The following is a 12,332-nucleotide window of genomic DNA, read 5'->3' as shown; positions in this document are numbered from 1 at the left end:
CGAGCACAGTACATACTGACACTGCTGTGATATTTTGTGTTATAAACACTTGATTATTTCAGTTTGCGTTACAAATGTTTTATTTTTAATGGTTAGTGATACACATGTTAGGGTTCTATTAGTCTCCTAACATGAGTGGAAATATTTGGTCTGGTAGAAAATATTTTTGCAGGGTTTGTATGCATTTATGTGGACTTTGGAGTGCACGGACATAAAGTCTTAGATAAGTATTCATGCATATGCAGATGCACGTGTATCTATGTCTACATCATATGCTGGAGAGATCGCTGTAAAATTGATATTGACACCAAATTTTAACTCACTTCAGGTGTTGAGAACAAGTTTGAGCAATAGATTGGCACAAGTGCAAGGATTCCTGTTTCGAGCTGCTTTTCTTCGACGCATACCAACTTTCTTGCGTTTAATTGCTGAAAATCTTGTTTTATGCTTTCTTCAGTCTATGCTATTTTCCACATCCAAGTACATAACAGGAACATTAAGTTTGCAGTTCAGAAAGATATTGACGAATCTTATTCATGCAGATTATTTTGAGGTATTTTGTGGTAATCCTTTTTCTGCATTATTATATTTATAGGGCATGGAATGACTTCTATACTCTATCTTTTGATCCTTACAATTTGTACTAGTGATTATTTGTAGTCGAATGGGATTTTGTACATGCCATTTATTCACCTAGAATTGTTGACTTAATGCTGACCCATTATGTAAATAATATATGCCACTTGTCATTTCATTTTTTTTTTTGAAAATTTTGTTGATAAAAGGGGAGCGACCAAGATGGTCTAAACAAGAGGCAAAGAAACAACTGCACAAGAAGCAGCCACTCAAACATGCTGTAATACTAATCTCAAAACTTACTCTCGGCCAGCCAGTAGTCAAGACTGCGGTCGGCAGTTCTCTCCCCATCTCCCTTCTTCCTCTATCCCTACTCACCTCACCTCATGGGTTGGGCCCAGCAGCCACCCCTCTTCCCAGCCCGTTTCCCTACATTTCTGCTCCTCTTTCTTGCTGTTTCTGCTGCTGTTGCCGCATCTGTTCTCTCCCTTACATTCCATCTTTCTTCTTTCCGCTGTTCATGGTGGAGATTACCTAACAACCACCTTCTTTCGCTTCTATATTCCACCCTTTTCCTCTAAATCAGCTGCTCTAAATAACTTGTGAACGAAACATACACAATCGAATGCTCGTGGGAGCAAAGGAAAGGGACTACCAAGGGGATGGAGCACCGAAACTGGAGTTTGACTATCCAACACAGAAAAGGAGAGAGGATTACTAAGGAAACAAGGAGTAAGTACAACATCACTCCAATAGGGCTTACAACCTTTTTATGAAACATAAGAGAGCAGGCCATATCAATAAGATAACTAAGTTTCCTCTCTGTCACTCCATTTTGCTGGGAGGTATAGGCACAATAAGATTGATGAAAAATACCATGCGTCTCCAAGAAGGATTGAAAACCATCACCAGTAGAAAAGTATTGCATTATCAGTACGTAAACATCCAATGGAACAATGATTTTTTTTGGAAAGGTTCCAATGGACAGTAATATTGATTGCAAATCTTGAAGTAAAAGGTACGGAATGCAGGGAAAACTTCTCAACGATCATTCATTAAAAAACAACCATATATTTCACGAATAATCATCAACAAAAATAATAAAATACTTAAAACCAAATAAAGATGAAGTTCAACAGGGACCCCATATTGGAATTGCGGACGCATTGGAAGCAAAGGTGCGCGCGGCTTACCATGGTTTAAAGCTCTTAAAGAGGGATGGTTAATCTAATGTGATAGTTGAAGGGGACTTGATGTAGAATCAGGAAGAGAAATAGAAGAAAGGAAAGAGAAATAGAAGAGAGATGAGAAGAAGAGAGGAATGGGAAGAAGAGGAGGAGATGAAAAGAATAGAAGAAGAATTGGAGTAGAAGAGAAGAGAAATTAGGGAGAAGATTAGAAGAAGAAGAGGAGAAGAAGAGAAGAGGAATAGATGAAGGAAAAGAAACCTGTAGAGGGAAGAAGCCAATCATTCTTTATTCATCAAAACTTAATAATCCCTAATACATGAGGCCTATATATAGGCAACTGAAATAAAATTTCATGGAAAATAAAATCCCTAAAACTAAAACATGGAAATAAAATCCTAGAAACTAAATAACATGGAAATAAAGTCTAAAAGTCTTATTTGGCAAATATGTATTTGGCCTATTATTTGCACCATTCTCCCCGGTTGGAAAAAAAACTCGACCTCGAGTTCTAGTCCTCCTGGATCAAATATGTACACAACCCAATCAAGCAGTAGGAGTCGTAATCCTTCAAAAGAACTCGTGATGTCTAATGCTTGCGACAATCGTGAGAGTAGCCTGATGTGCCGGCAGAGCAATAGGGAAGAAATCGCTCACGTAGAATCATAAGGACACAAACTGCGCCGGAGAAGTAAACTTGCTTGGAAGATAGCAACGTACTCTTCTTGGATCTGTGGGATCAACATGACAGCTATGGGAAGTACCAATCTATGACTAGTCTCAATAAGGTCAGCATTTGCTAGTATCAAATCAGGAACAAAACCAACTGCTAGAATGGTATCTGGCCCAGTGATGTCAGGTTGACAGCCCTCGTGATGATCATCATGTGCACTGAAATCCTCTGTCTCAACCTCCACAATCATCTCGAGTGGAACATCTACTGTAGAATCAATCCTGTGACTGTGCGCATGTGCTGATATGGAATCAGCATCCTCAATGAACTGCTCGTGCTCTGCATGCTTGCCAATGAATCATCAATCACTTGACTCTCTGGCTCTATATCTTACATACAGATTCTGTGTCTGCCAACATGGACTTTGTAACTGACATAAGCAAGGGCTCAACAACTATAATGGTCTCATCCACAATGTCAGCTGGATTATGAGGTGGCTCCTCAGTAGTGTTAGCAAAGTCCTTCTCAGCTGATTGATTTGTCAATTTTCTCTCATCCAAGTCACGCACTATCCTCTTCAATATGGTCTGAACTTCTGCTTCTTGTGCAAGTCGAGCAGCTTCTTCTCGCCGAGCGGCTTCTTCATGCATCAATCTTTATTTAGACACTGCTTGCTCACGTTTCAATCTCTGTTGATACTGATATGCATAAATCCTCATAAACTCATAACGAACCTCTTCCCATAGACTGAACGGTGGCCTACCTAAGCAAGGTTTTAAATTTCGATTTCGGGCGAAATTTCGGTGTTTCCCGAAACTGAAATTTCGGCCGAAATCACAAATTTCGACCGAAATCACAAAATTGGGTAAAAGCCCACTAAATACTGTTTTTTGAGGCCAGACTTTTGGCCGAAATTACCGAAATTTCGGTAATTTTGGTCTTAATTTGGTAAAGGATTAAAATAATACTATTTAATTTATAATTTCGCCGAAATTTAGTACATTTCGGTGATTTCGGTTTCGGGTCAATTTCGTTTCGGTGCCGACCGAAATCCGAAATTTCAGATTTTGGTCGAAATTTAAAACCATGTACCTAAGTATTTGCGCTATAGCACGAAGAATCTCCATTTCGACCTGGCTTCGCCGTACACCATGTCCTTGACTTGACGAATGGGTATCTGATGATCATAACCATAGTACTTATGGTATGCATCAAGAGCGATTCATTCTAGATATGCATCCTCACAATAGTTATAGGGACTATAACCTTGCAAATATAGATCGCCGTATCCATCAAAATATGGAACAACTGGTGGAGCCATTTGGACCGGGTTCGAAAAATGAAATCAACCGTATGATCTGCCTGTCATATCGAATGGAAGACAATGCTTTTCTTGGGTCTCAGATCGGATTCCTGGATTGCTCGAACTGGGGTTCTGACCAAAATCGACCGATGCCAAAAGTTGCTCTTAGTAGTGGTTGCGCTAATTGTTGGCTTCGAATAATGGGCTAAATAGACTCGAAAAGTTGTCACGAACAACTTTCGTGTTGATGGAGAAACCAAATTTTGAGTGGAAATAGCCCGAAAGTAAGGAGAAAAACTAAATGGAAAGGGGAGAGAGAAAGTGTAGAGAAAGTATAGAGAGAGAAGACAAAATTTTTGCTCCCCTTTTTTTTTTTTGTTTTTTTTTCTTTTCTCCTTTTTTGGGGTGCCTAAAGGTAAAAGGAGGGGGTCTAATTGGTGTTTCTAAATGGAAAGGGGTGCCCAGGGGTAGATTGGGGTGGGGATAGGTCTGGTTTTTTTTTTTCCTGTTTGGAAGTGGTCACGTGAGTAATAGATAGGGGGTGGCCCACGGGGAAAAAGGGTTTAATAAGTTATATATAACTTACTTGAAGGGACAAGGTTTGGCGTACGGGTGACTTGGCTGTAAAAAAGAGAGTTTCTGGTGGTGGTTTTGGAAGGGCTGATGTGGTGGGTTTGTGCGGTTACAGTTTAAGGTTATGTTTAAAGGAGATGGGGTTGGGTTGAAGAGTTGTTGGGTTCTGTGATAAGGGACTGGTTCTAGGGAAAAAAAATAGGGGCTTATAGGGATTCTAGAGGATGTTTTACTCAAGGTGCTTTTACAATTTCAAGAGGTAAGTGGGTTTGTAAGTGGCTAAAAGTCAGGAATGAAAATCTGAGGCAACAATAAGCGTTTTGGGATGTGTTTGTTAGCAGATTTTGTGTGCAAATCTGCCGGACTCCTCTCAGGTAAGAGCTGAGAATTAAGAAAAACTTAGGCTGAGAACAAGGTGGATTCAGGCTGGATTCAGGAACAGCTAGATGGATTTTGGTCAACGACTCGCTCATGGCTCTCGGAAAAACTCGGATCTTTTGATATGATACCAAATTTGATGTAGGACTGGGAAGAGAAATAGAAGAAAGAGGAGAAAGAGGAGAAAGAGAAGAAGTAGAAGAGAAGTAGAAATATAAGAGAAGAAGAAGAGGAGAGAAAGAGAAGAGATAGGAGAAGTAGAAGAAGAATAGAAGAAGAGAAGAGTAATAAAGAGGAATAGAGGAAGTGAAGGAGAAGACCATTTCAAAAAAAAAAGAAAAAGAGGAAGAGAAGGAGAAGGAGAAGGAGAAGAGATAGGGGAGAAGTAGAATGGGCTGGTGTTGGGTTGTAGACAGCCGAGTTGACTGGCTGAGTCAACTTGGCAGCAAGAAGAAAAAGGCCTTAACTTTGATTGTTTTCAATGATTTTTGCTGGAGACCTCGGATCTTTTGCTCTAATACTGTTGGAATAAGCCTATATGCCTATGGACATTTTAGTCATTGTAGTTATTGTACAACTTTTATTATATTAATAAAAGGGTGAGGGGGAGATACCCAACTCACACACTTTCTCTCTAATCTCTTTTGCAACATGGTATCAGAGCCCTAGGGTTTCTGATTCCTAGGGAAACCTTTACCCTCCATCTTCTCCATCAACCCTAACCCTAACCCTAACCCTAAACCCTCCCCCTTCTCCCTCTCTCTCACCTAACCCTAACCCTAACCTAACCCTAATCCGCTACAGTACTGCTACAGTGCCGCTATAGTGCCGCTACAGTATCACTACAGTACCGCTACTTCTCCTCTCTTTTAAACCCTAATCTATTATACCCTCTAAAACCCTCATTTACACCCTAATCTATTTCCTGGTCTTGCGTTTCATTGTTTTTCTTTGCTCAATGTGCTGATCTTCTTTAATCCTCTTTTCCATTTCTCTTTCAGCATCTTCCTGATTCTTTATGGGTTTCTCTATACTCATGTCCTGCACCTTTGACATCGTCATATGACTCTTTCTATTGATTAGTTGGTTCTGCCTATCTTTCTCTCCTTTTTATTTGTTGTTGCCCTTGGTAGTGGTTTCTTTGTTCGTCTGTATTCGTTGTCGTTATGGATCCTCCCGTCATTGTTGATCCCTCCATTGGCATGGCCACTGACGTCAATGCCTCTACCACAACCTCGGCCCCTTCTTCTTCTTCTTCTTCTTCTTCTCACTTGGCACCTGTGGAAAATTCTTACCCACAGTTGAATATTGCCAAGTTTGATGGAACCAACTATTTACCGTGGAAGGTTGCGATTGAGACTTACCTACTTGGACGAGGCAAAGTCCGTTTCCTTCATGAGGATCCTCCTTCGCCTAAGGATCCTATATATACTCGCTGGGAGCATGAATATCATTGATACGGAGTCTTCTATGGCAGAGTATGACTCCTGATATTTATTCTACTCTGATTCTTCCGACTACGAAGGAGATCTGGGATCATACTGCAGTGACGTATTCTAGGGTTGAGAACATCACTCGTATATGTTCCACTTACTCTGAGTGGATACAACTCCGTCATGACGACATGTCTCTTGAAACTCATTACGGGAAGTTCATGTCTTTATGTCAGCAGCTTGATGTCTTTCTGCCACTCACTTCTGATATTAATGTTCTCCGGCGTCAATGGGAACAGATTCGAGTGGTGCACTATCTTGAGAGCCTAGGTCCAGAGATTACCTATCTGCGCCATCAGATTCTTGGTTCTGGGAACATTCCTTCGTTGCGCGAGACTTACTTCCGAGCTCAGCAGTGCGTTAGCGAGACTCCCTCCCGCCCTACTTCTGACCGTTCGGCTCTTGCAGCATATGATGGTGGTGGTGGTACTCATCCTCCTCGGGGTGGTGGTTCTTTTTCACGAGCTCGTGGCCGTGGTGGCAGTGGTGGTGGTCGTGTTGGGAGTGGGCGTGGCCGTCCTTATTGCACCCACTGCCAGTGCGATGGCCATGTCATTGAGACTTGTTACACATTGCACCCCGAGCTCATGCCGCCTCTATCAGCTCACCTCAGCTATTCTGTCCCATCTGACTCAGTCGTCTCTGCCCCTGCCTTGCCACCTGCTGGTGACTCATTCTCCTTTACGTGGGCAGACTATGAGGAGCTCCAGCGCCTTCGACAGAGTGCTTCACAGGCCACTGCGGGCTTTGCCCAGCCAGGTGGTTCATATACCACATTACTTTCTAGCTCCGGGTCTTGGATCATTGACTTTGGAGCCTCGAACCATATGACTGGTAACTCATCATAGCTCTCTTCTTTTCGCACTTTTTCATCTGCTTTTCAGTCCATTACTTTAGCTGATGGTTCCACTACCCCTATCACTGGTATTGGTACCACATGTCCTTCACCTAATCTTCTGCTATCTTCAGTATTGTGTGTACCTAAATCTCCTTTTAGTTTATTATCCGTTAGCCAAATTATGAAAAATCTTTCTTGCTCTATCTCATTCTTTCCATCTTACTGTCTTTTTCAGGATCTTTCGACTGGGAGGACGATTGGATCGGGTCGTGAGGTGGAAGGCCTGTACCGTCTTGACTGTAGCCCATCTTCGTTAGCTTTACATAGTTCAGTGGATGCCTTTCAGTGGCACTGTCGACTGGGTCACCCATCACTTCAGCGCCTTCGGGCGACATCCGTAGTTCCCTCTTCTATCTCTCCATTTCATTGTCAGTTTTGTGAACTCGGGAAGCATCATAGAGTGTCTTTCCCTTCTCGAGTTGTCACTAGAGTAGATAGTTTATTTCAGCTCGTTCATTGTGATGTATGGGGGACCTTCTAGGGTCGTGTCGAATAATGAATTTCAGTATTTTGCTGTTTTTATTGATGATTACTCTCGAATGACTTGGCTGTATCTATTGAAAAACCGCTCCCGGGTCTTCTCTGCATTTCAAAATTTTCATAATGAAATAAAAAACTAGTTTAGTTGCAGTCTTAAATGCCTGCGTACTGATAATGCACGTGAGTTTTTTTCTGGTACTGGTGGCTTTCAGGATTATCTCTCTTCTCATGGCATTATCCATCAATCCTCTCGTGCATACACCTCGCAGCAAAATGGTGTCGCCGAAAGAAAACTGCGCTATCTACTTGAGGTGGCTCGCACTCTCCTCTTCCAGATGCATGTTCCAAAAACCTACTGGTCTGACGCCATTCTCACTGCTTGTTTCCTCTCCAATCGTCTTCCATCTTCGGTGCTTCATGGGGATTCTCCATTTCACATCGTTTATCCACATCAGGATTCATTCCCTCTTACGCCCCGCGTCTTTGGCTGCGTTTGTTTTGTCCATCATTTGGGACCTGGCTGCGACAAGCTTGACCCTCGGTCAGAACGATGTGTTTTTTTTGGTTACTCTCGCACCTAGAAAGGATATCGTTGCTATAGTCCGCGTCTGCGCCGTTGGTATGTATCAGCTGATCTGACCTTTTTTGAATCAGAATCATTCTTTGGCTCTACCTCCGTTTCTCATGTTGTCAGAACGGAACCTGATATGACCATTTCTCTTCCTGTTCTTCCTCCGACTTCCTTAGCACCTCCTCCTGCTTGCCCCACTGGACAGGTTGATTCGTGTGCTCCTAGGGTGGATCGTCCCCCTACTAAAGTCCAATATCAACGTCATCAACAACAGGCACAACTTCCTCACACCGACAAATCGTCTTCACAGGCAGAGATCTCTTTACCCTCTCATCAGGTACCTTCATCTCCCGTAGTTGTTTCTGACTCTCCTATTGCTTCACGTACTCGTTCTCATTCTACTGCTCACCCAATTTCTAATTTTGTCTCTTATGATCGTCTAACTCTTCATTTCAAAAGCTTTGTCTTGTCTGTGTCTTCTGCTGTGTTACCCCAGTCTCTGGATGAGGCTCTTCATCACCCAGGATGGCGAGCTGCAATGGATCTTGAAATGGGAGCTCTGCATTCTAATCACACATGGGATCTAGTTTCTGTACCTGCTGGTGCTCGTCCTGTAGGATGCCGTTGAATGTTCTCATTAAATATCTACCTGATGGCACCGTTGATTGACTGAAGGCTCGTCTGGTGGCCAAGGGCTACACTCAGACATTCGGTGTCGACTATCATTAGACGTTTTCCCCAGTGGCGAAGATTCCTTCCGTTCGGGTTCTCCTCTCCCTTGCAGTCAATAATGGATGGCATCTTCACCAGTTAGATGTGAAAAACGCTTTTCTGCATGACGACCTCCTTGAAGAGGTGTATATGGAGCAATCACCATTTTATGTTGCTCAGGGGGAGTTGTCCTCATCAGTCTGTCGCCTCAGAAAAGCAATTTAGGAGTTGAAGCAATCGCCACATGTATGGTTTAGCAGATTTAGCGAGGCAGTTATGAGGTTTGCCCTCAAGCATTGTGGTGTGGATCACTCAGTATTCAGTCATCAGTCCTCAGCAGGATGCATTATGTTAATTGTATATGTCGATGACATCATTATTATAGGGAGTGAGTCAGGGGGAATTCGGAAACTGAAAGCCTTCCTACAAAAAGAGTTCGCGACAAAGGACTTGGGACGCCTCAGATATTTTCTTGGGATAGAGGTTGCATATTCTTCTAGTGGTTTGTCTCTATCACAGAGGAAGTACGTTCTGGATTTGTTAGAAGAGACAGGAAATCTTGGTGTGAAACTTGTAGCTGCACCCATGGATCCAAATGTGAAGCTGGTTCTAAAAGAGGGTGAGTTGTTGAAGCATCTTGGTAGGTATAGAAAACTTGTGGGCAAACTTATATACCTTACGGTTACTCGCCCTGATATATCCTATGCCGTTGGGGTGGCTAGTCAGTACATGACTTCTCCTCGTACTTCGCATTGGAATGCAGTGGTTCAAATACTCAAATATCTGAAAGGTGCAGCAGGAAAGGGATTATTATTCAAAAGACATGGTCATACACGAATTAAGGGGTTCTCAGATGCTGATTGGGCTGGATCCCCTGCGGATAGGAGATCGACTACCGGGTATTGTACCTTTGTTAGAGGTAACCTAGTTTCATGGAAAAGTAAGAAACAGGATGTCATTGCAAAATCAAGTGCAGAGGCAGAATACAGAGCCATGGCGCATACTACGACTGAGATTATTTGGTTGAGATCACTCCTAGCTGAGATTGGTATTGTGTTTCCTTCGCCGTCACAGTTGTATTGTGACAACAGAGCAGCTATCTATATTGCGATGAATCCAGTCTTTCATGAGAGAACAAAGCATATTGAAGTTGACTGTCATTTCATTCGTCAGAGAATCCAGAAAGGGGAGATACGCGCTGTATTTACTCGTTCTGCAGAACAGTTGGCTGACATGTTTACCAAACCATTAAATAAATCAAAACTGAGTGACATATGTAACAAGCTAGGAATATAGAATTTATACATTCCAGCTTGAGGGGGAGTGTTAGAATAAGCCTATATGCCTATGGGCATTTTAGTCATTGTAGTTATTGTACAGCTTTTATTATATTAATAAAAGGGTGAGGGAGAGATACCCAACTCACACAGTTTCTCTCTTATCTCTTTTGCAACAAATACCAAATTTGATGTAGAACTAGGAAGAGAAGTAGAAGAAAAGGAAGAGAAATAGAAGAAAGATGAGAAGAAGAGGAGAAGAAGAGGAGAAGAATGGGAAGAAGAGAAGGAGATGAGAAGAATAGAAGAAGAATAGGAGTAGAGGAGAAGAGAAATTAGGGAGAAGAATAGAAGAAGAAGAGGGGAAGAAGGGACTTGGAATAGAGGAAGGAGAAGAAACCTGTAGAGGGGAGAAGCCAATCAATCTTTATTCATCAAAACTTCATAATCCCTAATACATGAGGCCTATATAGGCCACTGAAATAAGATTTCATGGAAAATAAAATCCCTAAAACTAAAACATGGAAATAAAATCTTAGAAACTAAATAACAAGGAAATAAAGTCTAAAAGTCTATTGGGCAAATATGCCTCTTATTTGGCCTACTATCTGCATGTATGGAGAATTCCAGAGAACTTAGAAATTTCTTCGATGGTCCTAGACAATTGGATGATTGTCAAGTGGCAAGATCCAGACCATTGGTATGAGAGGTGGTAGCTTAGAAATAGGTGAGGCCTCCTCGTTTGCAAATAACCTTAATACCTTTGAACTTTTAAGCATCCTTGAGAACAGTATGAGGTATTCTTTCAATTCACTTGTGTGCTTATAACAACATTACCATTCTTTGATCCAACAATCTTTGGTGATTTTTTAGGCAATTTTGGAGCACCCTCCCTAGGTCGATGGAAACCCTAGGGAGAGAGGCGTTTTCTTCCCTATTTCGTTTCTCTCTCTCTTCCTTATTTCGTCTCTCTCTCTCATCCCTATTTCGTCTTTCTCTCCTCTCTCTCTCTCTCTCCCGTCTCTCTCTCTTCCCTATTTCGTCTCTCTCTCTCGTCTTTTCCGTCTCTACCTCTCTTCTCTTTTTCTCCCCCATCTCTCACTTATCTTTCTCTCTTCGATCGATCTCTCTCCTTTCCTGTTATCTCTTTCTCCCCGTATCTTCTTTTCTTTCACTTTTCTGATCTCTTCCTATTCTCTCTTTCTGCTTTTTCTACACCCCCCTCTTTCTTCCTCTCTTGTCTCTCTTTCTATCTTTCCTATTTTTTGATCTTTCCCTTTCTCTCCCTTGATAGGAAAGGGAAGTTTTAGTGGCCGGATGATGCCCAGAGTTGGGCAGATCTCGTAGGGGATGCAACAATGGTGGCTGGAGTGCGAAATGGCCGGATCTAGGTCCGAGTGGGCCGGATTTATTGGGGAAACGATCGGATCTGGGTTGGGTGGATGGAGAAAGTGGGCTGATGAGTTGTCGGAAGTGGTGGAGGTGGCAGGAGTGTGAAAAAGGGTGGTCGGATTCGGGGGAAAAAAGGAACAGGTTGGATGTGGAGGGTAAAGATGGGGTTTGACTGAGGTGCAAGGTTAGGGCTAGAAGGGTAGGATTAGGATGACCAATGGTGGGTTCTATAGGATTAGGTGAAAATAAGGGTAGGATTAGGATTTTAGGTTCTGATGAATCTGAAGGGGAAAAAGTTAGGGTAAAAAATGGTGGTGGTTTCTTGGGTTAGATTACGGTTTTTGACTTGGTGGTTTACTGGGGATCCCCCGGAACGGGCGGTGGTGTAAGGTGGAGGCCGCCGGATCGGATTCGATGGATTGACTATCGTGCACGGTTAGTGGCGCACAATAGCTTTAGGCCTTTGAGCAGGATTTTTAAAATTTGAATTAGCTGGCTAGAAAGTGGTGGAGCAGTCTGAGTGATGTGGCAGGTCACAGCTTTGATTTGATGGGGTCCTCAAATATGGCACTTTCAAATGAGACCATTGTGCAAAGTAAATGATAGGAAGGGGGAATGGTGAAGGCATTTTCAGCTGCGGTAGTAGATGAAGAATTCGAAAGGGAAGTGAAATACGTTTTCGGCAGGGTGGCAGTGCATGGAAGTGTAGAACTTGTTGTAGTGTTTGACCCATAAGATCTTTTTTTGTCTTTTTACTGGTCTAGGAGCATGCTCCTAGCCACCCTTAATTGATTCTATGTAATGCAAGTAGGGACCCTGG

General features: G+C 42.5%; 1 protein-coding gene across 1 annotated transcript in view; it reads left to right on the top strand.

Annotated features, from left to right (window-relative positions):
- The window catches only part of LOC143880688 (ABC transporter D family member 1-like), a 135,078-nt gene that overhangs the window by 15,609 nt on the left and 107,137 nt on the right, over positions 1–12,332 (top strand). Inside the window, exon 4 of the mRNA XM_077383679.1 lies at positions 329–553. Coding sequence (XP_077239794.1) covers positions 329–553 — 225 coding nt within the window. The remainder of the gene's footprint in view (positions 1–328; positions 554–12,332) is intronic.

This window comes from Tasmannia lanceolata, unplaced genomic scaffold (genome assembly GCF_043159265.1).
Source record: "Tasmannia lanceolata isolate RefF3 unplaced genomic scaffold, GAP_Taslan_0.1 ptg000002l, whole genome shotgun sequence".
NCBI classification, from domain to species: domain Eukaryota; kingdom Viridiplantae; phylum Streptophyta; class Magnoliopsida; order Canellales; family Winteraceae; genus Tasmannia; species Tasmannia lanceolata.
Note: the sequence above shows the minus strand (reverse complement) of the source record. Positions and strands in the feature narration are given on the sequence as shown.